General features: G+C 32.7%; 1 protein-coding gene across 3 annotated transcripts; it reads right to left on the bottom strand.

The window, feature by feature from the left end:
• Positions 1-347: 347 nt before the first annotated feature.
• On the bottom strand, positions 348-26493 carry LOC133182410 (uncharacterized). 3 transcript variants are annotated; one of them, XM_061317264.1, is made up of 6 exons: positions 25991-26493; positions 15700-15807; positions 14668-14715; positions 14026-14244; positions 5044-5493; positions 348-1957 (listed from the first exon to the last, which is right to left on the bottom strand). In XM_061317264.1, the coding sequence occupies exons 2-6, from the start codon at positions 15740-15742 to the stop codon at positions 891-893; spliced, it is 1827 nt and encodes a 608-aa protein (XP_061173248.1). In that variant the 5' UTR covers positions 15743-15807; positions 25991-26493; the 3' UTR covers positions 348-890. The 3 variants fall into 3 exon arrangements, with proteins under 3 accessions (XP_061173248.1, XP_061173240.1, XP_061173257.1); XM_061317256.1 differs by lacking the exon at positions 25991-26493 and adding an exon at positions 19799-20354; XM_061317273.1 differs by lacking the exon at positions 25991-26493 and adding an exon at positions 19799-20354 and having other exon boundaries at positions 14026-14229.
• Positions 26494-27442: the final 949 nt, after the last annotated feature.

Raw genomic sequence — 27442 nt, 5'->3', positions numbered from 1 at the left:
AACTGTACAAATTTCTTTCTGTAAGGACACGCGACTGTCCAGCCTAAAAGGAGTGAATCACATGACAGGCATCATTTTTGAACAAAGCCCCTGGCACGGGTGTTACCGGTCGACAGGGGTTGCTTACTCTTCCATGGCACGTGATCCCAACTCCGATATTTTCATAGGTCTGTGTATGCTCTGCTCTCAGTTAACTCTTCGTTTATCTTAACATTTCACGACAAAATAATTCCGTTCATAACTCCGCTCATTGCATCTATAATGCACAAAAAGTTTAGTAAAACACAAAATTGTATTTATGATTTATTAAATAAGTTGAAAGGATTATAAATTTTCTATTTCATTGTTTTAAGTCCGTGGTTGTTTTTGCAGCAATACATCATTCATTTTGTCCGTTGGACATTTATATAATTCTTCAGATATTTTAACTTACTTAATTTTATATAAAATAAATATAGTTAATTCATTGCAACTCTTATTGTTGCATATTTCATTCATCTCATGGTTTGTTTAAAAATACAAATATGTTGTTAATGTTAAGAAATCTTAATTGTACGAGATGCTCGTTTGAAACGACGGACTTTTTTTTTCTACATATAATATGTACAAAGTACATAAAAGGATTATAATTAGTAATATCGATGGAAAGCTTTCAGCTGAACAAATAGAACAGAAGCACTAATTATAAAGGACAAGAACAGTATGTTTTCTGATGGGTAAGTAAAGAGGGTGTTCTAAAGAGAAATTGATTTCTTTCAACTATGCAGGAAATCTTTGGCAGATAACTGGTTAAAAATCGAAATTCCAGCTACACTCTTTACGTATATCACAGTTGAAGAGTTAACATATTTACGTCATAGCAAGCACAACGTATCTTCAAGTTATTTCAGTTATGACACGAATGGTCGAATTTTCGTGTTTCTTATTTGTTTCTGTCTCGAAATAAATTCCATTAGCAAGAAAGAAGATATCACTGCAATAACAGCAAATATGGCAACACAAAGGGAGAGAATCACTGCTATCATATATTCCTGACTATTATCGTCCTCTTCTGCATCTTGAAGAAATATATTATAGCTTGGGGCTCCTTCATTAGACGTGTTTTGATTTGTTTGAGACTGAAAAGCTAACCCACCAATCTCCATTTCTTTATCCTGTCTCCCATATTTGGAGGAATCAGTAGTCAGAATTGTTGTGTTCGTTGCATTAACTGAAGATAAAGTAACATTTACAAAGGCACTTTTTTCGGTAGTTGTGTTCAGTATCAAGGTTACGAATAATGATGTCGAGTTCTCATCAGAAGAGTTACTGGAAGTTACTGAATGGTTGGAAGAAAAATGTGTTAATGTTTTACTAACACGAAAAGCAGTAGTTACATTACTGTTTGTCGTATTTTCGCTTTCGATCTCTGAATGAATGGCTGTAGATGAATGTAACGATGGTAAGGAACTATGAATGACAGAGCACTGGTTCTTGTTCAGGGGTTGTACTTGGTACAATCTCCCTAGGTCTCTGTTTAAAACAAAAACGGCAAATCCCGCACTGTCTGTGATTTGTAAAAAATACTGCCCTTTCCGAAGATTGGTTATCTCCTGGACATTGTAATTACCAAATGAGTAGTTTTTAGCCATTACAAGCCAACCATTAATCGATATGGAGGGGAAAACGCTAGTTTTCTTTGTCAGAACAATCAAACAAGGTTCGTCAAAACAGCTGGAAGAAATTTCCAACCAATTGCAAAAAATAGGTACCACTGGGAACAAAGTGAAGAGATTCAGAAAAGATGAATTCTCACCGTTCTGCACGTTTGTTAGGCACATGACTTGTATAGGTTTTGACGATGTTAATTGCAAAGTGAGGTTTCCACTCACATTTAATTTCTTTACCGTGTTAGATGTAACGGTGAAATTAAATTCTTCTTCCGTTGTTTTGACATTGATATCCGAATTTTCTATCCCTGAAAATGAAATCAGAGCTTTATAATTTTATCTATAAAAATATCTTTATGCTCAGATCAAACAAAAAATAGTTCTATTTCTATTTTTTCCCAAGTGTTCAAAAGGCTGGTATTAATAACAGGGACTAAGAGCCATCTAGAATTGATGAAAATATTTTGTTTCACAATCAAACGGAAGGAAACGGTTTCCAAGGTAATGGATTCTGAAGGCACTTCAAACGCCTATTTGGCGACTTGAAGTTGATCATTCATTGATGTGGAAGAGCACCATTAAGCCGTCAATGCATTTAAAATTTGTAGATCGTCTCTTAATCATTATCAAAGTTTGTGTCCACTGACAAAAGATACAGCTATTAGACTGGATGTAAACCCTAGACTATCATATAATATTATTCTCGGCGAAAGATAATAAAATGACGTACGATAAACAAAATTATGGAAATGTCGCTAAACATACACCTTTTAATGGGAAAAAAATGACTTTAAATGATGCACTGTTTTGGAAAAAAAAGCCTATTAGTTTAAGTACATTTTATTTGAATTTTCTTTAACGTGTACCTTTATTTAACAAGAAAGTAAAATGTATTCTACAGTTCAAATATAAATACAGTACTTGAAGAGATGGTCAAAGCAAATAATTAAAAACGAAGCAAAAAAAGTTTCAGGTGATGGCAAAGTTAATCACTTTATTTTCGCGATCCAGTACAATCACAGTATTAAGAGAACTGAAAAGTGATATAGTACTTGAAACTAGTACACTGTACTTTTGCCAACTAGTTAATGCGTTGATTTATAGGTCTGATTATTTTCCCCTGTAAACGGAAATTGTGTCCCTTTTTCTTTAATTAAAACAATAGCCAATTTGTTCTAAAAGTACGTTAAATTACAGGACTTGATGAAGCATTAGGCAGATAATACTTCCTTTGTCTTTATTTAATGTCTGTATTATAGCTAAAAATATGAAGTACCTCGTTTGCCAATAATCATCGAATATTTCTTCTGACGATAAAGTCAAACAACAAAAGATAAAGCTAGATTAACAGATTATTGAATTTCACGTTCACTGATGCTTAGCCCGATGAGTAAACGATGTTCTCGTTTTAGACAGAGGAGATTTACAACACTAAAACAATAAAAATCTATACATCTAACAGAAAATTCATATTCCTGCATTGTTTAAAATTGGATCAAAAAGGCCTATAGGACACATAGCTCACATACTCATAAAAATGAACGCATGTGAATAGATCATTGACAGCCTAGTTGTGGCTTCACAAACTAATGAACTTGAACTTACACTATGAAATATGGACATGAATTATTCATAATCCTAGAGATCAGAAAGTGAATATTAAAATTCTAAGACCAAGGCCTTCAGATTCATCGCATAATTCTCCACCATTACAGGTGAAAGCTACGGGTCTTTCATACAAGACCTTAAACAATGTGGAGACGAGTTATAATGATAAAAAAGAACGATTCCTGCACTGAGGAAGGTCATTGGTATATCTCTAAAACTTCACATTAATCTGACATCTTTAAGACCAATGGCCTTTGCTATAAATTTCACAAACAAAATATTGATTTTCATAAATAACTACAGCACTAGCTTCGAAATGAATAGAAGTAAGAAGCGGTGCTTCTTTTTTTCAGAAATAAATGTTATATCTGATCAGGATATGAAGAAAGTTTGACACAGAGAATAAGAAAAGGAAAAATTTACAATCACACAAAAAATTAATAATAATAAAATTTAGTTTCAAACGTATCAAATTAATACGAGAAAACATAATGAACGCTGCTTTTTAAGTCAGATTATCAAACTGTCATCATTCTTCAAGATCTAGAAAAAATGTCATCATTCTTCAAGAAAAAAAAATGCTTTTATCAGCAAGAGTTATCTTTCTTTCAAGAATTTTTTTTTGTAGTGAAAAATGTAACGATTACAACATTCTATGTATGGTACATAATACATTAGTGCACTTTTAAAATTGTTCATACAAAGATAGAGCTATATATTATCAATTTGCAAAATATAAAAAAATAGACGCAAATATTTTACGCTAGATGTTATAAATAAATATATTAAAAAATATTGGCAAAAGAAAATAGATGTTGATGTTTGTATCATACGTTCGTTTTGTTTGAACTGACTATTCTCAGGGTGCATTACTAAACTCTGGTTAGACAAACTAATGGATATTTTAGGATTATTTACTCGGTAAGTTCTCTCTCTTAAGAGAGGGTCGGTCCCTCTTAAAGATGCAGTTAAAACTGCTTAATTATCAAGTATAATTCAAGCTCTCTTAATTTGCAAGGAAGACCATATTAGAAATATTGAAAAAAAAATGGATAAATAAACTTCACATTTAACATTTTCTAACATAGAATCAACCACTGATTCCTTTTTCAAAGTCTCTGAGAATTGAACTGGTATTGGATTTATCAGACCATTCTCCCTTATAAATTATGCTTGTTGCTTATTATTTACCTCTAGGGGTTTAAACAGATAGGTGAAAATGCAGAGTGTTGTAAACGTACTTTTTTCCACAGGATCAACATTCCGCGGAATCACAATTTCTGTTCAATCCGCGTCGCGCGCGTGGCGCAGTGGTTAGAGCATCTGCTCTAGAGTCGCGAAGTAAGGAGTTAGCCTTACGTCGCGGATTCGAATCCCACAGTGGGACGTGGCGATCGGTCCTTCGGATGAGACCGTATAAACCGAGGTCCCGTGTCGCAATAGGTGCTGGCACGAAAAAAGATCCCTCACTGCTCAATGGCCGTAAATGCCGAGTATAGAACAAAATTTGCAGCTCTCCATAGGCAAGTGGTGGCGTCTCCATATGAGTGAAAAATTCTCGAGAGGGACGATAAACAACATACAATCAATCTGTTCAATCCGCGGGAAGAAAATTAAGCGGATTCCTTAGACTGCCACTGTGCCTTAAATGTACTTTAAGTGCGTCGGGACAAATTTCCGCAGAAAACTTGTGACCGCGTACACACATGTTGCGTAAATTAGTACCACGCCGGAAAAAGTACTTCAGTAATTTAAAAAGTGATGTTTATGTGAAAGCTATACTTACCCATCATAAGTATTTCCGAGTCCTCTTCAGTGACCAACACAAACTCTGTTCCTGCACTCATTATATTTGGGATTGCTTCTAAGGCTCTATAGGGGCAACAACTTTGAAGCGTTTCCGATTCCATTATCAGAACACCAAAAGCTTTTGAGCTATTCACTAAAATAATATCTGAATCTGTACTGTTGTAAAAGAAACAGTGTGAACTGAATGAGTGTAGCTCCTGTTGGTCCTTGAATATAAAACTCTCAGGATCAAGTGTAGAATTTATAACGTAAATTTCATATGTCACAGAACTAAATCCCGAGTATAAGCATATTCTGGTTTCGTTGAAGACTTTGATGGGGACAAGGTAACTATACACACCGTCTACAAATTCATACAAAGGTGTTATGTCCCCCATCTTCTGCACGAGATACAAGTGTTCGAAATTGTTTTTCCACATAACACCTCCTGTAAAAAATAAGAAAAAGATACCTTTTCAATGTTTCACATAATCACATCTACAGTTAAAATTGAAAGATACTTTTTTTAAAAATGAAAAACCAGCAAACTTTACAGGATTAATGTCTAGGCCCTATTTCATACAGGGGATTACAAACTGCTGAGCAGAAAATGTTTGTAATCTTTCATATGTATATCAAATGTCCATTCTAAAATACCAACAAACCACATGTATCTCTATTTCAAATACATGTAATTTCAAATCAGTGAATCTAGATTTGAATCGATTGATATCTTTCAGTCCACATGAATATGTAATATTTACTGAAAACTAAAATCATGAATAAACAAATTTCTGTTCGACGTAATATGCATAATAATTTGTGTTACCTGTTTATCTAGGTATGAAGTGACAATAGTAAAAGTTCAAACGAAAATGTTCCATTAAAATTAGTTACACCCAACAACTAAACTATATGTGATAAATGCTATGCCTTCAGCTTTTCCAATGTCAACTTTCCTCGTTTAAATCAGCATTTCGTTAATTTTATGGTCGTTAAAATGATCTTGTTAGCAATCTATCACTGGGTTGCATTTTGCCTGACATTTTTTATACAAATGGTTAGGCCTTGTGGATTATTCCGTCTACCTGATCAATATCTAGGGCTCACGGTGGATGTGACTGGTCGACAGGGGACGCTTAACCCTCTTAGGCACCTGATCCCTCCTCTGAAATTTCCACGGTTCCGTGTTTTATGCGCTGTCCACAGATTTGTATTGTTTGTAGGTTTTTTATTTTTTAGATCGATCACTTTTTCTTATCTTCACCTTTATCATTACTACTGAGTATGCACTGTTGAAATCAAAATCCGATATACATGTACATGTAATAGAATTATATTTTAGTGCAATCCTCTTGTGTTCCAAGTTATATTGAAATTGGACTGAAACTGTGGGAGTTCAAGCGTTGCTACTACCTTTTTCTATATAATTACTATCATGGCAATAACGTTTGTCAAATTAAAAAAAGAATAACAAAATTATGTATGTTAGTGTAGTCTTTTTGTATACAATATTATGTTAGTCATACATGACACTTCCGTTGCATAAGCTCTTCTAGTTTCTGACTAGTTCACATCAGTTTCTCTGTTACGTTCGGTATATGCTTCCTAACACTGCGAATTCCTAGTTTCCTTAGTCACGGCTTATCTTCACTTTTACCTTATTTTTCTCAGCCAAGCCAGAATTTAGTTCCTGATTGCTTTGTATTAATTATAATAGCTTTGTGAACATGTGACCATTGCACAATGTAGTCTGTTTTCTTATCAAAGTATTCAGATGATGTACTTTGAGCATAAGTTTCTGTTTACCCTTAAAAGAAATTCGACCCTCATATTTTGAGGAATTTTTTTCTGGAGCTCTGAATTAAAAATGTTGCATATTTTAGTTTTGATAATAATTTATTTGGATTCTACAATGCAAATTCAACTATATTCTATTAAAAACCAAAACAAAATTGTACTGTATAAAAAAAAAGAGAGAGAGAGAACTACATTTCGTATGAGAAGGTTTCCTGCAAGAAAATCAAATTTTTGGTTTCAAAATATTTACAATACTGTTTGATTATGCTTCCAAGATTTCCAGACTACAGTTTGAGTTATTTTGTGCAGTGTTTTATTACATGTTGGTTTCAATTACACATTATATCAGCTTTTATGAATTATATCATCATATTTTAGCAAACGTATTTAAAAACCTTAAAAGAAATATCTGAAGATAACGAACATTGATCGATCTCAGAAAACCTACAAACAATACGAATCTGTAAACAGAGCATAAAACACGGACCCCTGGAAATTCCAGAGGTAGGATCAGGTGCCTAGAGGAGTAAGCATCCCCTGCTGAATGGTCGGATCCGCCGTGAGCCTTATGTATTGATCCGGTAAACGGATTAATATATAGTCAAATTTACTACAGAAACAAATGCCTAACAATTGGTATGAAATATGTAAGTCAAAATAAGAGCCAATGATAGATTGAATTTGCTAATAATGCCATTATTACGACCATAGAATTTACAACATACTGACTTTAAACGAGGTTGTTGAAATTCCTGTAACATCAACTAATTCGTCAGTAGCCTGCCTTGATTTACAAATTGAAGAAAAATAACCCCGAATTTAGACTTAAGTTAACATTAGATAGATAGATATATATATTAGAGAGAGAGACAGAGATAGATAGATAGAATATCGTGATTATGGCATCATTGTTCCCCGCTTTTCATACGTAAAAAATGCAAAGTAATTTGAAACTTTTTCTTTCTCATGATTTTCAATGTATCAACGTGTAATGTAAGGCTGTTCTTTGTGCTATGATTCATTCAGGTAAGCAATATTACAGAAAAAGCTCTGAAAAATTTATCAATGAATAAGTCATTCAAAAATATACATGTAATTCATTTTCTTAATTTTATTCATTTTCTTAATTTTATTTAATCTTTTTTCAAATTGCACATCCTAAAGAACATGCTTTACTTTTTAAGACCATGTGTCGCTACTTGCTCTTGGTGTTCTTAGTACAAATGATTTTCTTAAAGGAAACTTGGAGAAAGAGCAAACAACGTTTGTTTAAAGGGATCATTGTTTGCGTCCTTCAAGAAAGAACTGTGTCAAAATTAAGGGAGCTTTGAATCTACAGAAAATATCTTAGAAAATGGTAATAATGACAAAACCATCACAAGGTTTGAAATGTTTTCTCGTACGTTAATTCACAGTTAGCAATGGAATATTCACAAAAGATAATGATTACATTTTGCGCTATTAGATGCAGTTGAAACCTTACAAGGTTTGGTAATTTGAGCGTTTTTGATAATTGTTGTTTTCTGCTGGAAAACACCAAAGTTTCTTTGGCAACAATAATCATGGCGATAAATAAGAATAGAATAAATGATTTATAGATTGTTCAAATGAGTTTTCTTGGTCAAGTTTTTTTCTGTTATCTTATAATAACATTTATATAATAAGACATGTATCGCTTTTCTGCTATTCAGAGGAAACGCCCATTAACATAACGTTGATTTCAATGTCGGGATAATGTAACATTTGTATTTTTTACATCAATGTGCTATTTTTGCCAGAAAAAGAGATTGTGACATAAAAGTAAAACGAACTAAAAGTCGTTTGATGAATAAAACCATTATGTTAAGAACATGACCAGAAATGTTACTTATGGATCAATATTAGAAACTTAGCTAACAGTTCACTGTAAATCAAACCTTACATATCAAGGGAAATGCTTGTTTATGTATATATATACTTCGAATTCTTCCGTTCACCGAGTAATGCTTACGGCGAAAGACATATTTCTACCTGATTGTAAAACATGTACCATGTAAGTATGTGATCCCTGTGCACTGAACATTATTGTCTCTATTATAATACTATCTTGGGAGATTTTGAAAAAAATGGCTAATTAGATCAACTGTGATGGACGTAAGAAGGCACAGTAATTATCTACTATTCATTTGAATTTATTTCCTTCTAGTGTGTATACTCGAAGACAGCGGAGACCGTTACCACGTCATCTCTAGATTAAGAATTCTATTTGCGGAGACAAAAAACCAAAAGTCAATAACACTAAGGAATCACTTGCTTCCGTTCTTGCTTAATGAATGGATTTTTTCCTCTCAGAAAAAGTCTTGTTACGTCGCAGATTTTCTGCTAATACTACATCAGTAAATCACGAATTCTGATAAGAACCATTAATGTAAATACTAGTATTTACATGTTCAATCACTGCAATGGTTGATCGTATTTAATCACTAACTACAATATGTGATTGGTTTAAGACGAGTGCCAGGATTAGGGGGATGAGTCCCTGCATCTGCTCATGCCACACGGTGATTTGTTAATTCCTACCGTAAAACATTTTTCCCCGATAATCTGTCATTTTTTAATCGAAAATAGTATTTTCTCTCCCTTTGAAATGAAGTTTGAAAGTAAATTATTGTACTTCAGATATGGGTTAACATTTTGTCAGTGTCATAATGTAAAATATTGTAGCTAAAGTTTTGAGATGTTTTATAACTTGGTAATTGCAGTGCTTACGTTTGCACAGGTTGCATAGCGAAAAAAAGCTCACAGGATTTTCCTGTTTACTAATTTATGGTTTAATTTGATTGTTAAAATTGAGGCATTTTTATTAAATTAGTTCCATATGAAAAAAGAAAATAATATTCCTCGGTGCTGGGAAAATCATCAATTTTCTGAAGAGCCCCCCCCCCCCCCCAGTGTCAGTGCCCTCGCTGACATATACTTTTTAAATTATTTGGAAGTCCAAGGAAATGAAAATACTAAAAGTTGCGAATAAAAGAAAAATTTAACATATTTCTGCTTTTGTTTTTCTTAAAAATGTCCTTACAACAACATATTGTGCTGCGTGAAAATGTTGATCAACTACAAAGAAGTAATAAAACAACTCAAACTTAACCCGCGAGTAGTTGACATGAGACATATCATTATGAAAAAAGAGAGTCCAACAGCTAGTGCACCTCAATCTATCAATGATTAATTGTTCTATGCAAACTTGATTGTATGTTAATTCAAGTCCATTCGAGAATTTTCTCTCATGTACGTAGAGACCTCGCCGGATTTTAGCTGATTTTTTGCATTTTGCAATCGCCTACAGTGACGTGGGACCTCGGAAATTTAAAGGTCATGTCTGAAAGGCGCTTGACAAAGAACACTTACTACATGTACCTATAGAATCTGTTTAACTTCAGGTTTGACGAGGCGCCGGAAACAGAATCGGGACATCAGGTCACAGAGCGAAACTTAATTTTTCATCCATATCAGCAACAATAGAAAGAAGAAACAAGCTTATCATTTTAATAAAAGGTGGATGAGCTAGCGCTGTAACCAATTCTATACACAGAAGCAGGTTTTTGAACCATTGGTTTATTTTGCAAAATCGTTTAATTAATAATAGGTAGACACCAGACAAGCACATGTAGTGCCAAAGGACTTACCCCCCGTTGTGAGAATGCTCTCTGGCTGTAAAGCGTGGACATGTATTTTCATTCATTCCATTATGTTCAAACCTGCCCACAATATAGTAGTAAAACGAGAACCATCATCACCCCATTTTTTTTATTTTCTTTGTACCCCCCCCCCCCTTCAAATTTTCAGATTTTTTCTCCTAACATAATTATATAAGAAACAATTTAATGTGTTTTTCCTATTATTTTATGCTTGCCCCCTTCTAAAAAAAAAACAAAATACCTGGACAGTGCTGCACAGGTGGGGATGTCTTAATTCCACATGGTGAAACTCCAGTGCTTCACTTCGGGATGGCATCACTATGCATAAACGTATGTGTGTGTATTCAAAGAGCAGTACGTGTGTTTATTCAAAGTGCTCCAAGTATTGTATAGTTCACTTAACTTTAATGTAGAAATGGAAGATCCTATCATTTTCAGAGGTCAGTGGAACCAATAGGCACCTCAAGTTTAAAATATTCCAGCACTCAGTCTGGAGTGATACCATTTTATAGCATCTCAAAAAGCTAGATATTTTATTATTTACTGATCTCTGAAATACAGTTTAGACGTCAAAACACAAAACTGAGATATGTTTTCCGATGATTTTCGAAACTGACATGAATATCCTACCGTGAATTCAAGCATGCGCATCCCAGTAAAAAAAAAAAAGACTAAGGTATTTGTTAGTGCTCTTGCTAGCAATCAGAAACAATACGTTGTATACTAGTACCATATAACAAAATAAAATACATTTAATGAAAAGACGATATTAATTTCAGAAGATTATTTTTTTCGAAAAATATGTTGCCAGGGTACTGAGTAGTGTGAACGCGTGTCCTTCTGTGGATTGGAGAACATTCGAATAGGACATGAATTACTCCAGCGCCATCTGACCTAGATAGAATATTGGAAATGACCTCGCAACGTTTAAGAAGCGCATTTATTCTTCTTATATAGTTCTGGCCAGACACAGGAGTGTATAAATTGTTTAGAAGGATTAATTGCAAGGAATAAAGGGATAAAACTCGAAAACGAAGGAGTTGCCGATACCGGAAAAATTAATATTGAATGGAAAGAGGAGTTTGTTAATTGGATAGATCGCATTTAATATTCAAGCTTTGTTCCACTGGACCCATCATCAACGTCAGCATTGCCTAGTAAAATGAATTGAACTAAAGGATAACAAAGCAAGTTCCTTTTATAATCCATTGCTTAAATTAAAACATAATGCCCATTAAAAGTAATCAATTAAATTTGATCAGCAATTTTATAATTTTAAATTCTCATAACACATTGTCGACTTTTCCCTATGGAATCTACTTCCGTTTCAATGCCATTTTATGGGACACTTTATCTTGAGCCGTAAATGAATACCTTTCCAAATAAGTTAGACAAGAAATAAAATTACTTTAAAAGGACTAATGCTGGTGAATGTTTTCATGTCAAATAGTGGAAGATTTTGGTCTTAACTGCAGTAGCATCATAACACGAAAGGAATTCACTACACAAAACTTAATTTAATGGCAAAATTAAATATCAGAATCAAGATTCACTTCGGAAAAGATTTTTTTTTCTTTTCTTCGTTAACTGATTTTACTCTGAAATGTGAACCCCAGCTGCAGAAGCTATTTAAGTCAACCAGTTTGATTGGTCATTCCTGTACATCTCTCCTTAATTTGCTACAGATGCCCAAAAAGTGTAATCGCTTTGACTATTTTGCCTGAAATGTCAGCTTTTAGTAATAAAATGCCTGTTTTGCCATGATGAAGTCAATATTAGTTTTTACATGATTACTTTATAAAACCTCTGGTAAGATGATGAAGTCGAAGCAGCTTATGTATTGCTGTATTAATTATCGAACCAAGAGAAGACCCAGTCTAAGATATCATTAATTATCCTAGGCAGGCTGGTAGTTTTTGTGACTTGTACATAAAATATAATAAACATATCAGTCTTGAAGAAACATCCAGCTATAGTCGTTTCCTTATACACATTCTACTGGAAGACTTCCTGTATTGTGTCCTCAGTTTATCCTCCGCTAAATTGAATGTAGTACTATTCTTAGTCTCTACATTGAATATTTTATTCTCGATGTTCGGTGTCTCTATGTTGAATATTTTATCTACAGTCTCTAAATTTCCGGGGTCCTGTTTAATGCCTTGTTCACAAATTTGTGTTCTTTTATTATTATTATTTTTTTTTTTTAGATCGATCACTGTTCTTTAACTTCGCCTTTTTCATAAGGAAATGATTTATTTTTTAAACAAATGAAAAAAAAATGTTTTGGAAGACAATTTTAATACTTGAACGTGTGTGTAAATTGTGCTACACGTTCACATGTTTGAATATGTCACATAAGATAGATGAATTGCATACATAAGTTTATAAATGAATATGTGCCTAACACAGTTTTGTATGAAAAATTATCAGATTTTTTAGGGTCCTTTCGAGTTGCAGTCCTAAAATTCAACTGTAGTGTTGCAATCTGATCATTTCATTATCGGAGTTTCAGCCCCGTTCACATGCGCATATTTACATCCACTGAATATTATCTCCTTTATTTCTGTTCGTTCATCAGTCGGTTAACACCACCTATGCATATCACCTCCACAGATTTATAAAGCACTGGCTCTTCCATCAATGAAACGTACAATGATGTACATATCAATAACAGAATATTTTATCTACTTCATCCTACTTTAAATAATTATTTGTACATGCATACATAAACAAAAAAAATGTCTTTCTTTCTTGTTACTACGGGAATTAAAACGTCTTTATCTGTTAGTATGGGAATTAAAATCGCAGCTGTTGCAGAAAACAAGAATTACATAACCTGCTTACACGGATTATGCTTTTCTTTTTCAACAGCAGCAACATTAATTCCCGTACTAACAACCAAAGAAGCATTTAGTGTTTAAATATTTACACGCTGAGCAGATTTTACAGATAAGCAAATTTGCACCCGGATGTGTTTTAGTGCATGTGAACTTTGGGCAAGTAGGTTATATTTTTAGTCCTACTGCAATTTAGATCTATGAGAAAAGGTGCAAATCAACTTTACACACGAGTTAGTATTTATTTTTCTGTACTTTCCATTATCTTCTTTAGAATCGGAACTTAGGCTTACTTGGCAAACTTTCTCTGGCCCTCAAATACACCATTCCCCCCTTTTCCTTACTTTCAAATCTAAGAATTAGACTTAACGATAAGCGCACTTTGTAATTCAAAATTACAATTTTGCAAAGGTTGGTTTAAATGTGCCCCACTCTGTAATAGTCAAGTTTAAAAATTGATCAATATTTATCATATTGACAATTTTATTATTTTCTGCAATAAGCGACTAAGTAACTATTAATAATTACCATGAACCAAACAAAAATGGTTTTGTAATACTAACAGTCTATTACCTTATAGATACGTAACTCTACTAAGTACAAAATCGATTTCCACTAATAATATGAATATACATGTATATAATAATTAAAATATATATATACCTGATGACCCATTTAAAGTTGTTAATAAGTCACGCTGGACAAGTTCACTTGATAACAATGACATATTCGCAACACCAGAGGACCCATTATGAGACATCGCTGGTGTTGTAATTAAACAGAATGTGTCGTTCTGACTTGGAAGAGGCGAGAGAAATGTCGTGTTCATCAGTCCCTGAATTACTGGAACGTATACCAAAGATTCACCTGAAGAAGCGATGCCTGAAATTATTCAACTGGAAAATTACAAACATTTTTATAACTTACAGATACTAAGTATATAAAAACAAGGTTGTAATCAATGCAAAAATGATATGAAAAATCAGAACTTTTATTTCAGTCGTGTTTGGAATGTTATCGGAAATTGTGACTGAACCACAAATATTTGAAAATTTCTATTCAAAGCATTACTTCACTTAAATGACTAAACTGTTGCTCGAGGAATATTTACTCCACTATAAATGTAGAATGTCAAAGGCTGCTAATCAGTTGATGCTTTAGAGAATTGATTTGATATTTGTTTACTTTTATAAATGATGAGTATAGTATCGGCGCTGAATAACGAACCCATAAGTGTTATGTCCTCACGAGTGAACATTTTCTGAAGAATTGACATTTTAGTACAAAGGGGAAAATATTACATACCTTTTGTTAATCCGATAGTCCAAATAACTGTCACTAAACCAAAGCCAGCTGCAAAAGAGTTTCAAGGAGCCATTGTTAATAATCATAGTAATTCATACTTACATACATGTATATAGGAATTAATACATCCTATCCTATATAAGATATAAACGATTGTGATTTTACATTTATAATATATAGTCACATACATACATCTAAAAATACATTTAATCCCATACATTTCGATGACGAAAATCGAAAGTAATGCAATACCTTTGAAACATTTTCTATCACTTGTTTTCATTGTTTTTAATTTCAATAAACTATTCTCAGCATCGAATTCTCTTGATATATAGCCCATGAATTTGAACAGCTTCCTTTTTTTCATATTATATCTCTACTGCTTTTGAAAGGAGCAAAATGAAGTTTGAAAAATTTATATGCGCAAAATACGATATTGACCATGAGTTACGTCATGATACAACAAAACTTAGACACACATTTTTTTCCCAATTAGAAAGCCTTAGAAATAATTATTAGTCGTTAACAAAGCCTGACAATATAATGTTTACTGTACAAATATCATTATACTATTACATAGTCAAATCTTCGGTGTTGACAGAAAACATAATATTTTCTCTACTCATATACAATACAATTATACTATAATTACATAAGATAAAATTTTCTGCTTAAGTTGAACAAACTTTCAAGGAAATGATAACTTTTACTTAAAGCCTATTAAAAATCTTAAGAAAGAGGATAGAGAAATAACTTACTGTGTAATTATAAAATATGAAAGAATCTCACAGTGGTCAATAGGTCCATTGATTTAATTCTTAGATTTAATCGATAAAGATTTAAATTATCAACAGAAGTGACATTGCACATAAACAGCAACTGAACACAAAATACGATAAAATAAATACAATTACATTCAATACTCATTTTGATTTAGAACACATAAACGCCTCAAATATGTAAAGATAAAATTTTCTTAAATTCGAACACTTCCTTTTACCTTTTCTTTTAAATATGAAAAAAAAATCCCACCTTGAAAGTTTCCATAGAGGGAGAATGCCTCGGCTAATCCCATTTCCAAAAATAAATCAGGGAATTATTCTTCTCCAATCGGTTCTACTTTCCCCCGACATTGTTATTCTACAAAGAGCAAAATACCTCTGATTTTACATTTTGTTGTCGTCGGCAACAAAAGGGCTGATGTTCGCTAGAAGGACCTGTGCCGTCTGCTAAATCACTATTAAATCATCACCTCTCCTGATGACTGTGGATATGAGTCGTTTTTAGCAATAAAATCCAGGAAAAAAACAGCGCTACACAATAATCCCTGATCGTTCATAATAAGAGATACACGCCATGTCAGTGGGCTTTAGGTATGGATAAGGGTCGTTAAAATTGTTTCATTTCTATAAGCTACTAAAATCGATAATTTCAACAATAATTTTCCAAGTATGAAGAAGAATCGATCCCATATTCCGGGTAAATGAAATTACGTTTGTTTTGATTTTCTCTAATCTTTAAAGAAAGATTAGCGTATTAAGCGTAATTACGACTCACGTCTATAAAAACTTGGTATCTAATTACACGCATAAAAGTTTTGGATAACATGATTCAATTAACGGAGGGTTTAACAATTCTGAATTCTTAATGAAACACGTCCATATCTTCTACAAATTTTTTAAATAGTAAACGAAATGAGGAGAATGATATCTCCAAATAACATAACATTAGTTGTTATGCATTGTTTGGCTTAATTACATCGTATAACGTCTGTTACCAACGTCACAATTATGACGCATCAAGACCGTATCAATCCGCTGTATCGTTTTTCAAATTAAAGTGTATATGGCCACCATACAAAGGCCACCTATAACCTCTCCTTTCTAATAAGATTCCAATTATTTTTAATTTGTGAGGAATTATCTTTCTTTTCAGCAATATTTTTTAAAAAACTATTATTTAAAATTATGCATTGGAAATCCAAAGAACTAACTAGCGAACTAATAATGCATAGTCCTTGCCAAATACAGCTGACTTGAGTAAAAAGGCGTTAAATATATATTCAAAAAGCATTTGCCAAAGTTTATCGCTGATAATGACAGGCAAAAGGTTTTTAATTTCTTGACATTTTTACAAAAAATATTAGTGATGTAATGTAATTTTTTTTCAGAAAAAACAAAGAAAAATTTGCTTACTAAGGTGTCAATAATATAATACTTTTGATGTTATTAAACATACGAGGGGTGATCAAAAAGTTCGCGAACTAATTGAATTACTTCCTTAAAAGAAATAAAATGAGGTTTCAGTGTTTATTATTTTTTTAAAGTGGTCCTCTCCGATTTTAATGCACATCTGCCATTGTTCTGCCTATGCGCGAATCACGTGATCCAGGCAGTCACGTGACATGCTCCGTAGCAGACTGTTCAGAGAAGCTAAAAGATTTTTCCGAGTCTTATATTTCTTACCACGCAAGTTATTCTTTATAACAAGTACAGTCCATCTGTCAGAAATGGCCAAATCTCGGCAATAGAATGGGTGGATAAAGATATCCCTTCCCAGAATTAGTTTGGTGATCCATCACAACCCTAGTCTTCTGTCCCTAGAGCGTCGTTTATCCAATGTGGATAAAGTATGGACGCCGTCTTTTTATCATATCTCATATGTTTAAAGTCTAAAGTAAACAATATTTTAGGGATTTAATAATTATATTATTGTTAAGATATTCAATCATTTTTCTAATTGCAGCTTGACGATGTTTCATTACAAATTGCTCAACTAATGGCACATCTTTTCCCCAGCTTGCCTTCTCTGGGCAACAGAACAAACATCATTTTTAACCATCTCCCTGTCTTTACTTAAACAATCAATCCAATTAATGATTGAACTTCTGGTAAGTCTTTTATCTTCATAAACCTTGTACAAATTATCATATTCTACTCCAAAGGAATTTCAAGATATACGTTAAACTTTACAGCCGTTCGTTGCTCGAGTACGACTGAGTCAACCATTTTTTGTCACCAGTGACCTACAAATTGACGTCATTTTCACATTGTGACGTCACAAACACGGAGCAAAACATTATTTAACATCTGTTATTTATAGAACATGTGTATGACTATATGTGTGCCAAATTTCATTCTGATCTGAATTGTGGTTTTGTAAATATAGAGATAGTTCGCGAACTTTTTGATCACCCCTCGTACATGTAGACCTTTGACACGTCAATTCGAAAACCTTTTTTTCTGGAGAACTTCTTTTTTATGGTCTTACAGAGACACGCTTCTAATGTTAATTTTAAGGACAAATTGTCCACATACAAACACATATATACTTCCCTCAATGGAATTTAATGGAAAGAAACTTCAGACCAAGAATAAAACTCAATACCTGAGACAGGTTTTCGTTTAAAGTAAGAAATATTCCATAATTACACTTCTGCATATTTTATCCAACCTAAGATTTAAACCATCGTACGTTATAAAAATATCATATTCTGATTTATTGTTTAAGTTTCAGCAGAGTTACTTTGGGGCACAGTTGTCAATTTCTATTAAAAGAGGTTCCAATTGTTCCAATATCATAGAGATGTTATATTTAATTGGTTTAGTCCTTTTAAAAGTAAGAACTATATTAATATCATTGATATTTATTGAATCAAAATAGCACAACCCAACAATAAAGAGAAGCCAAACATAAATAACAGTATTGTTTTCAAACCTTAATAACATTTTGCTTAAAATAAAATAAACTTTATTTAAAGTCGGTTTTCCACTGACGCAATTAAAATTAACTCCAACAGTGCTCAGGATTACTTGTTGATCAAAAACTTGAGTCTAGGTGCACCACAAACTTGTTATTGCTTCATGTCCAGTTACATGTATTAAGTTCATATTTGTTAATTTCTACAGAAGTAAATTATAGATTGTCCATTTTTCAAAAATAATAAAATTCATGTTCCTTCTTTTTATATACTTTTAAAGTATTTTTACTCAGCATTGGATATTTGGTAATATCTTTATCTATAAATGCAATGTAGAAGAAAAAATCCTTAAAATGTTTACTTTCCCACAGGAAAAACTGTTTGTAACACAATAGCATAGAAGAGGCCAGTGGAAAACTAAAAGCATGCTGGTAAAACCGGTACTATTTAACAAATGTTTTGTCTAAACTTGTTAAACAACACTCCCACAAAGCAATCTGATAATTCTGTTGTGTCATATTGTCTTCTAATTAGTGTAGCGGATGGCACCAAAATGATACAGGAAAAGTTCCTTTAATGCATTAATGGAAAGTAAGTACATCAAAGCATAGAGAGACATGACAAGAGAGATATCAGCCAGAGTTTTTGATCGAACAAGACTTGTCAACTGGGGGACTCGCATACTGACCAACGTTTTGTATTCACCCTACCATAGCAACGATCATGTAACTATAGAAGCAAAGTTGATACATTTGCTAAAACTTTTTCAAATGAGCAGAATTTTACCAATTAAACGAACTAATTTTCCTAAACCTTTCCAAAGATTAATTAAAATTTAATAAGACAAAAATTGACACATCTAAAGGGGTAAGATTTATGAAGAATAGCTCGAGATAAGGCACAGATTTAGTATTAATATAATTAAAATAAAAAAATTGGATGCCTAGTTTGCTCCAAGATTTATAGTGACGTCACAGTGTGAACTTTTCTCTTACTCCCTGAATACTATTTATATTACTTTCATGACATTGACATTAAAAATAAGAGCGAATTTCGCGATTTTTTGTTTTAAATAGAAAGAAAAGAATCTGTTGGCACCCTACAATTAACAACCATATTCTGACTGCGACTGAAGTTATTTTTTTAGATTACTTGGAATTGAAATCACTTTAGCTCGGTGTACATAACATATAACTTGTACACGCGATGGTAAATTACGCAAACAGATGAAATTAGCTGACATTTTAAAATGCAATAAAAGTAAGTTTTAATATTATCCATTATAGTTGTTAATATCAGTACTGGAGTTTTTAAATGATGAGTTTCAAAAAATCACGCTGGCTAAAAATAACGAAACACTATAGTAGATTTAAGAACACCCTCTACCACCACCAGATTTGGATTATTCTAACAAGTGAAAATAATACATACCCATGCGCTTGTAGCATCGTCTTGTTATAAGATCACAAATGCAAAATGACGCTGTTTATATGTTCATGACAGCACTAATTAGTAATAATCCTGGATTTTCTCTTTTTAACAGTCGTAATCAAAAAGCTCTGTCCAGCAGATAACATTAAGTCCCCCGTCTGGCATCACCAACCCGACTTGTCAATAAGTCACAGCTTTTACCGATCATTAGTGATTCATTCCAACGTTTGTGAACAAAAATCCATATTTCTTAGAGGGAATTATTACTTGATTTTCGTAGCGGAAAATGTATTTTTCAACTTATTCGGAAATATCCTAATAAGCCATAGATACAACAGGCATATCGATGATAAGGGACTTTGGTTTCTAGATAACTTGCAGGTTCCACAAGGCAAAAATAGAAATGGAAAAACATCATCACAGCGATGGATCCATGACGATACGCTATAATATCGCTGTAGAGAATCTTTGTTTTTTTTTTGAAACTTTACCTGTGATATTGATTCTTAACAAAGTGAATTTGATACACGACTGTAAGCATATACGAGTGAAGCGAAGTATAGATATAAAGTTAACAAGATTGCTTTCTCTATCGAATTTCTGCATCAACTGCTAACGTTTTCCAAGCAACACAGAATGCAGATTAATGGTAATGGTCCGGAAAATATACCTCAAACATGATTGGAAGTTATAACTAGAATACTCCTCGTCTCTGGCGACACTAAGCTCCATTGGTTTGAACCTAAAATTTTGTGAGAGAGAAGGGTGCATTTGATTTTCAGACATTTCTATTTTGATTTGTATTTATTCAGCAATTCGAGATCTGTAGACTTTGAATCAAACTTAAATAAAATTTGAACCATTTTGAAATAACACTAGTACTTGATTCAAGACTTTTAAATCGTGATAGCAGAGGAAGTGCCGATCATCGAAATCACACACACTCGCCCTCATACACACATATATACATGTATACGGAAATTTGACTCTGATCCAGTCCACGTTAACATCAAGATTTTAAAATACATGAGAAATAACCAGAAGGAGTGGCAACTTGAAACAAATTGTTATTTTATAAATTGTTATTTTTGGATAAGGTCTATTGGCCGTGATTTTTTTCAGGTAAGGTCCACTTTTGGTTCACCTGGAACCGGACTACACATATGCGACAAAAATTTTAAAATAGAGATGTGGGTGAATTCAAAAAAAATGACCACCAAACTGAATTTTTTGGCAAAATTCAACTACTTATAACATATTTCTCACTTATATCATCATATTGCAAATGCATTCTAGTTTAAAATCCTGAAGTGGCAATAGAATAGACAATTGGATTAAAAAGTTTCAGAATTTTAATTAGTAAAATTTCTTTTGAAAAAAGAAAATATCATTACACCTTAAAAGACTTTCTAAAATACATAATCACAAGAAATTATAGTTTTTTATGCTTCAAAATGGTAAAAGAGGTATAAATGATTAAATCTAGACCTTGAATGAGTATCTTCTCTTGTACATGTGACAAAAATTGGGTTTTTGATTGTTATTTTACATTATTTTTTCAATTCTGATTTGAAAAGTTTTAATATGAAAAAAATATGAAGCAATAAAATTCCCCAAAATTCACTTTTTTGTCCCTTCAAGTCAATTCTTTAAATCTAAGCCAAAAAAGAATTGTTATATACGAGTTCTCTTACAAAAAATACTAGATTTTGAAGTCACCCTATGTTACATTATTGTGTTGCACTCCTGACATCTGATATGTATTTTATTTAACATTGTTTTAAAAATTATAACACATTCTTACTTTGTAAATCAATTTGTCGTGTTGATATTTTTCATCGTTTACAGCAGGTTTTTCATATTTTGAAGACCTTAAAACATGATTATTTGCAAAGTGTAATATATATAAATTGTATTTAAAATATATGTGATATGATGAAAACTATTCCCTGAATTGACTGTAAAATTTCTGTAATTTGTTGATAGACATAGTGTTTTAAACATCAAATAGTATCAAGCATTTTTTTTCAACTTATTTTTTAGAAAAGATAGTTAAAAAGCATCGGTAATTATGAAGCAGTTTTGTTGCACTCCTGACTGCAGTAAAGTTTAAAATTAAAACCATAGAACACAAAAATTCATAAAGTGTTGGCAACATCAAGTGGTAATGAAATTGTGCAATACTTATAGTCCGATACTTCATAATTAAAACAGATGAAAGTATTTAAAATTCGCATTTTATCTGGAATTTTACCCTATTTTATGCCAAAAAAACTAGCTTAAATGTATATTTAGAAGATAAAATATATTTTAAAGCATATTTTCCTTTAGAAGACAAACACAGTAACCCACCAGAAAAATTCTACTCATCATTTTTTCTTTATTTTTATTCTTATTGGATGATTTATAATTCTAACATATTTGTTGCACTCCTGACCAAAAGCATTGGGGCCTTTAAAGTAGAATTGTGAAGTGAAAATTACATAAGAACTTGTTCTGTTGTTTCAGTGAAGTTGAGGAGGAATTAATTGAATTTTATGACAATGTTTTAGTGTGTTTATTTTTAACGTTTATTAAAAAAATCACAAAAAAGATAAAAACACATCTGAATTGATAAAATTGAAAAAGGAAGGATTTTGATAATAAAACTGTCAATAATATATCATTAAATTATACAAAAAGATCATTATTAATTAATGAATACTTCTAAGCATGAATAGAAGTCTTTTCGTCACAGAACTTGAATCTTTAAAAAAATGTGTTGCACTCCTGACCATAGAAATATGGATCTGAAGCACAGACAGATCCTGTAATTGATAAATCTATTTGGTAAAAATGTTCTTTGTGTCTTTATTTTCCAAAATAAAAATCAGAAAATCATATAATGATTATAGTTTTTTCATGCTTGGAAGCAAAACATCAAATGTTGCACTCCTGACATTTTTGTGTATGCACATATACTTGACTCTCATTAATGCTGCTTGTGATTTATATAACATTTTTAAGTTTTAAAATGTATATCAGTTATTATTTTACACTTCCAAAATTCTTTTTTGTCTTAATTTTCTATCAGAATTTTACAATCAATGTTTTTTTGGCAACACTACATTTTTTCTGTTGCACTCCTGACATGGTATAACATTTTTTTAAACATCAGCCATGACCACAACTTGATTAAACAAAAGTTTCAACAGTCCACATTTAAAGCTCAATACTTTGAATATTATCAGGAAAGTATTTATTTTCAACATGAAGCATTATTTTTTATTTCACAGATCTCCAAAAAATATTGAAATTTCAAAATGTCACAAAAAGGTGTTGCACTCCTGACAATTTTAGCATCATTTTTGGGCATAACTTTTTTGTTAATTGAGATATCAATGAGATATTTGGCAGGTATTTAGACACTATCTAAAGACATATGCTGAGACATAGAAATCTATTTTCATTGTCTGTATTTTCAGTGTGGGTTGATAAATATGCATTTGGTCATTTTTTTTTAATTCACCCATGTCTAAAAAATCATTATCACATTTATGCAGTTTGTCTCCTAGAAGTTCGGGAGTAAAAAAGACTAGTACACTGTATAATAAATTTCAATATAAGACCAACTTAGCTCCACCCTAGGCATTACTCCAGGAGGCATCAGTATCATTTTTGTAGCGGGCTAGTGCATATTATAAAATATAAACAGCCCAGGAGTTTTCACATAAAAATTATATTAATATCTTGAAAAAAAGTTGAGTACTCCCCATTTTTCTTTGCATATACATGTTAATTTTATGTTCTGCGTAAGAATTTCAATGCCCTAGAAATAAGAATGATCAGGATACGGCCTTAATAAATAATTCATCGTAATGTCAATTACATAACTAATGATTCAGTTCGAAGTGCATTTCTTTTGCACAATGAAACTACCAAATGAATAGAATATCGACCATGGTCTTCATACAAATTCTGACATTGTAAATAGACAATACACTGTACACATAACTATAAATATTTGTATGTAAGCATACTTTTATGATGCCAGTTTAATGTTATGATACTTTGTATTGACTATATATGCATGAAAACAGGAATAAAACTAACACTTTTACATACAGTTCTTTTTCAAATGCTGTTTACGCCTGGAGGACATTTAGTACAACCGTTTGAGGTTACTTTCCCAGATCATTACATTTCCATTTATAATAAACATTTGTTGGCAAAAACATTTTTTTCATGTTTGGTGTTGCGTTGGTGTTTGGCATTAAGACATTTGCTTTATCAATATTTAATAAGGAACTTTTCAATATTCAGATAATAAATGAGAATGTTCACGATTTCAAAATTGTTGGAAAGGCCATATATCTTTACAAAAATATCACTTTTTTGCAAAAACTTTATTTTTGCGCATTAACTCATGATCGAGTATAATTTAATTATTAAAGATTTTATACAACAATAACCAGAATTCGTGAAAATATAAGATGCCGCAAAAATGGTGATCTAAGTAATATTTTAATATAAGTACTTGGGAAAGATTTCGTGATATTAAAGCAATATGTGCAAGTTTTACAGTAAATCATTAAAAAATAACACAATAATAACAAATCGCTCAATGAATCCTCATGTGGTTTTATCTCAGATCTCTGCCAATTGTTTTTCACTCAATAAGTCAGTAGTGTTGGAATTTCAAAATCATCTCTTGCATGTTTCTAACAATTTCTGATAGAATTGCCTAAAAGGCGTTATGGGTCACGAATGAGACGCAGTGTTATTCCCTGTAGTGTCTCATAAATTTGCCGAGGCGGCGGTAGACTTGACAGAAGCAATCGCCTAAAGATGAAATTTATCACAAAAGTTCATTCTATTATATGAAAAAAAATATATGTTTGGTTTTCATGTCCGAAATATTATTCTGCTGAGGAATCTGTATAGACTTGCAATATATAACTTATAAAGTGGTAAATAAAGAAAGCCTGAGACATATTGGTACTGACCTTCTTTAGAATGATATTTTTCTCTTCTACATTTGTCTTAAAACGTTTTCCCCGGTACAGAGGCGACATCCTACCTCTAAGGGCCATTATTTGAGCAAACCTGAATCTATATGAGGATACTTGCATGCAAATTAATATGAACAATCATAACGTTGCTGTTCTCTCAAAGAATTTTTCAAAGTCAGCATTTCGTAAATTCTATGGCCGTAATAATGACCTTGTTAGCAAATATTGTGGGATTTTTGAACTAACATTAGTGAATATTGGCACGATTTGGCAGTGCAAACCACGATCTTACATCCAACAAATGCCTATATTCACTAATACAAGTTTCATAACTCCTTTACTATATAGCTAAACATTTTCCCATTGAGCAATATTTATTATTTAAATGAAATAACTCAAATTAATAAGAATTATTTAATTACGATATTAACCGGTCGCTGTTACCTAAGGGTTGGGCGTTCGATTCGTGAGCGGGAGGGCCGGTGCCGCATAATTTTCGTTCCGAGTAATTAATGATCCGACCGAAACGCTGAATACCTATAATAATGGTTCCGGGCTATAATAAAGTTCTGGCCCGAGTAAATTTTGTTCTGGGCATCCAATCACCTTTTTAAAAACTTGAGATCTAGTTAATATTGATAGATAATTTGGATTTTTCTTTCTCTTATCGGGTAATACGAAAATGCGGGAGTTATCATGGTTACAATTCGATTTTCGTTTGCCGCGCCGCATCAAACCGAAGACGTAAACGTATGTAGTGACTGTTCCATCGACAAGCGCCCGGGATTAGAAGTGAAAGTCACAGGCCTTTGAGATGAGACCTTAAAAACCGAGGTCCCGTGTTATGATAGCCGTTGGCACAATAAAGAACCCTCACTGCTCAATGGCTCCGAGTCCCGAGTATAAGTCTAAATTTGAAGCCCTTCACCGGTATATGGTGACGACTCTTTATGGGTGAAAAATTCTCGAATGGGACTTAAAACAACAATCAATCAATCAATAAACGTTACTTTATTTACATTAAAAATGTGCGGTATCAGCGTCTGTCCTGGAATAAATCAACATTACATTATTCCAATGACCCTACCGAGCGTTATGATTTGCTTATTGACAGAGGTGTTTATCGAGGCTTATAGGCTGATATAGGCACTGAATTATTAGTTAATAATTTCAATTTTGTGTAGAAATAGACACTTCTTACCTACAGTATTGTGCCATTAGTGATCGTTCAAATTCAATTTCCATTACGTCACCTTACATTTTCACACGACTTCGTCGACGCTGTATCTTTTAACCATGGCGTCAATGTTGACTAAATTAGTATATATTTATAGCATATCCACGTGACTGTTACGTGTCACAATTACGTAGCAAAAATTATTTCGTCTGCTGTGTATTTCCAATATAAACAAAATGGCTACCGTGCGCAAAGAATTGAGTACAGATGTGAAAGAAGTTATTGTTTCTCTGTACCTGTCGGAATTAAAGCATTCGGAAATAGCAAGGAGATTACTAATACCCATGTCTACAACAACATCTGTGGTTGACCGGTATCGAAAGCGGGGAAGTGTAGAAAACATTCCGAGGAAAGGTAAGGAAGCAAAGTTAAGTGACAAAGACAGTCGTAGTATTTTAAGGTTGGTGAAAACAGGAAGAGAAAATTATCAGACATAACGGCCTTATTCAATGAAAGACTCTGCTATATCTAAACGGACAGTCCAACGAAATTTGTACAAACAGGGGTATTTTAGAAGAGTTGTTCGAAAGCGCATCAGAATTCGTGAAGTGAACAGAAAGCACGGCTCTCCTGGTGTAGAGAAAACATATACAAAATTGTCGATAATTATTGGAACAGGGTAATCTTTAGTGATGAATGCAAAGTGGACGTTGGGACTGATAACTGTGTTTTTATTTGGAGAAAGGTGGGTGAAGAGTGGATGCCATGTTGTCTCTCGCAACCTCCAACACCGAAGTTTAGTTTAATGATATGGGGCTGCATTACTTTCAACCGTGTAGGGACTGTGACTGTTGTAGATGGTAACATTAATGCTCGAAAATACATTGATATAATTGAAGAAGAACTTTGGACAGTTATAGCACGCCATTTTCCTCGAAATAACTATATATTTCAAGACGACAACGGCCCTATTCACAGAGCCCGAATAGTTCAAGAATATAAATTACAGAATAATATGCATTCAATGGTTTGGCCCACTCAGAGTCCTGATTTGAACATTATTGAAAATATCTGGTTGAGACTGAAAAGAGAACTGAAAAACGGCAACAAAATATTCTTGTGTAAAAATCAGCTGGAGGCAGCCATTCGACGTATCTGGATAAACATCCCGATTTATTATGTTCAGGGTTTCAGTTCTCGACAAATCCCGGGAGTCCGAAGCCCGGGACCTGGTAAAATTGGAAGCGGGCATGTGGAAATTGCATACTTACAAGCCCGAAGGGCATGTAAATTCTGAGGCCTAAGCCTCCGTATTATCAAATTAAATAATACCAATAATATTAAATGTACTTAAAAGTCTGATTTTTCATCTAAAGTGGAGCATCAAATAAAATTTTAACGATAGTTTATTCTACCGCGATTTCCAAGGAATTCTTTTGCAAAGGAGACACAAAAAGCATACACGTTAAAAACAAT

Source organism: Saccostrea echinata, unplaced genomic scaffold (genome assembly GCF_033153115.1).
Source record: "Saccostrea echinata isolate AGI-Se365-2 ecotype Australia unplaced genomic scaffold, CSIRO_AGI_Sech_v1 ptg000001l, whole genome shotgun sequence".
Lineage (NCBI taxonomy): Eukaryota > Metazoa > Mollusca > Bivalvia > Ostreida > Ostreidae > Saccostrea > Saccostrea echinata.
This window is presented reverse-complemented; position numbering and strand designations above follow the sequence as displayed.

Coding starts and splice junctions, on each gene's coding strand:
- LOC133182410 (XM_061317264.1), bottom strand. CDS start 15,742: ATGGGATTAGCCGAGGCATTCTCCCTCTATGGAAACTTTCAAG. Junction 5,494..14,025: donor AACTTTAAATGGGTCATCAG/GTATATATATAT, acceptor TATTTTTTACAG/GAGGTGTTATGTGGAAAAAC. Junction 1,958..5,043: donor CTCGGAAATACTTATGATGG/GTAAGTATAGCT, acceptor TTTCATTTTCAG/GGATAGAAAATTCGGATATC.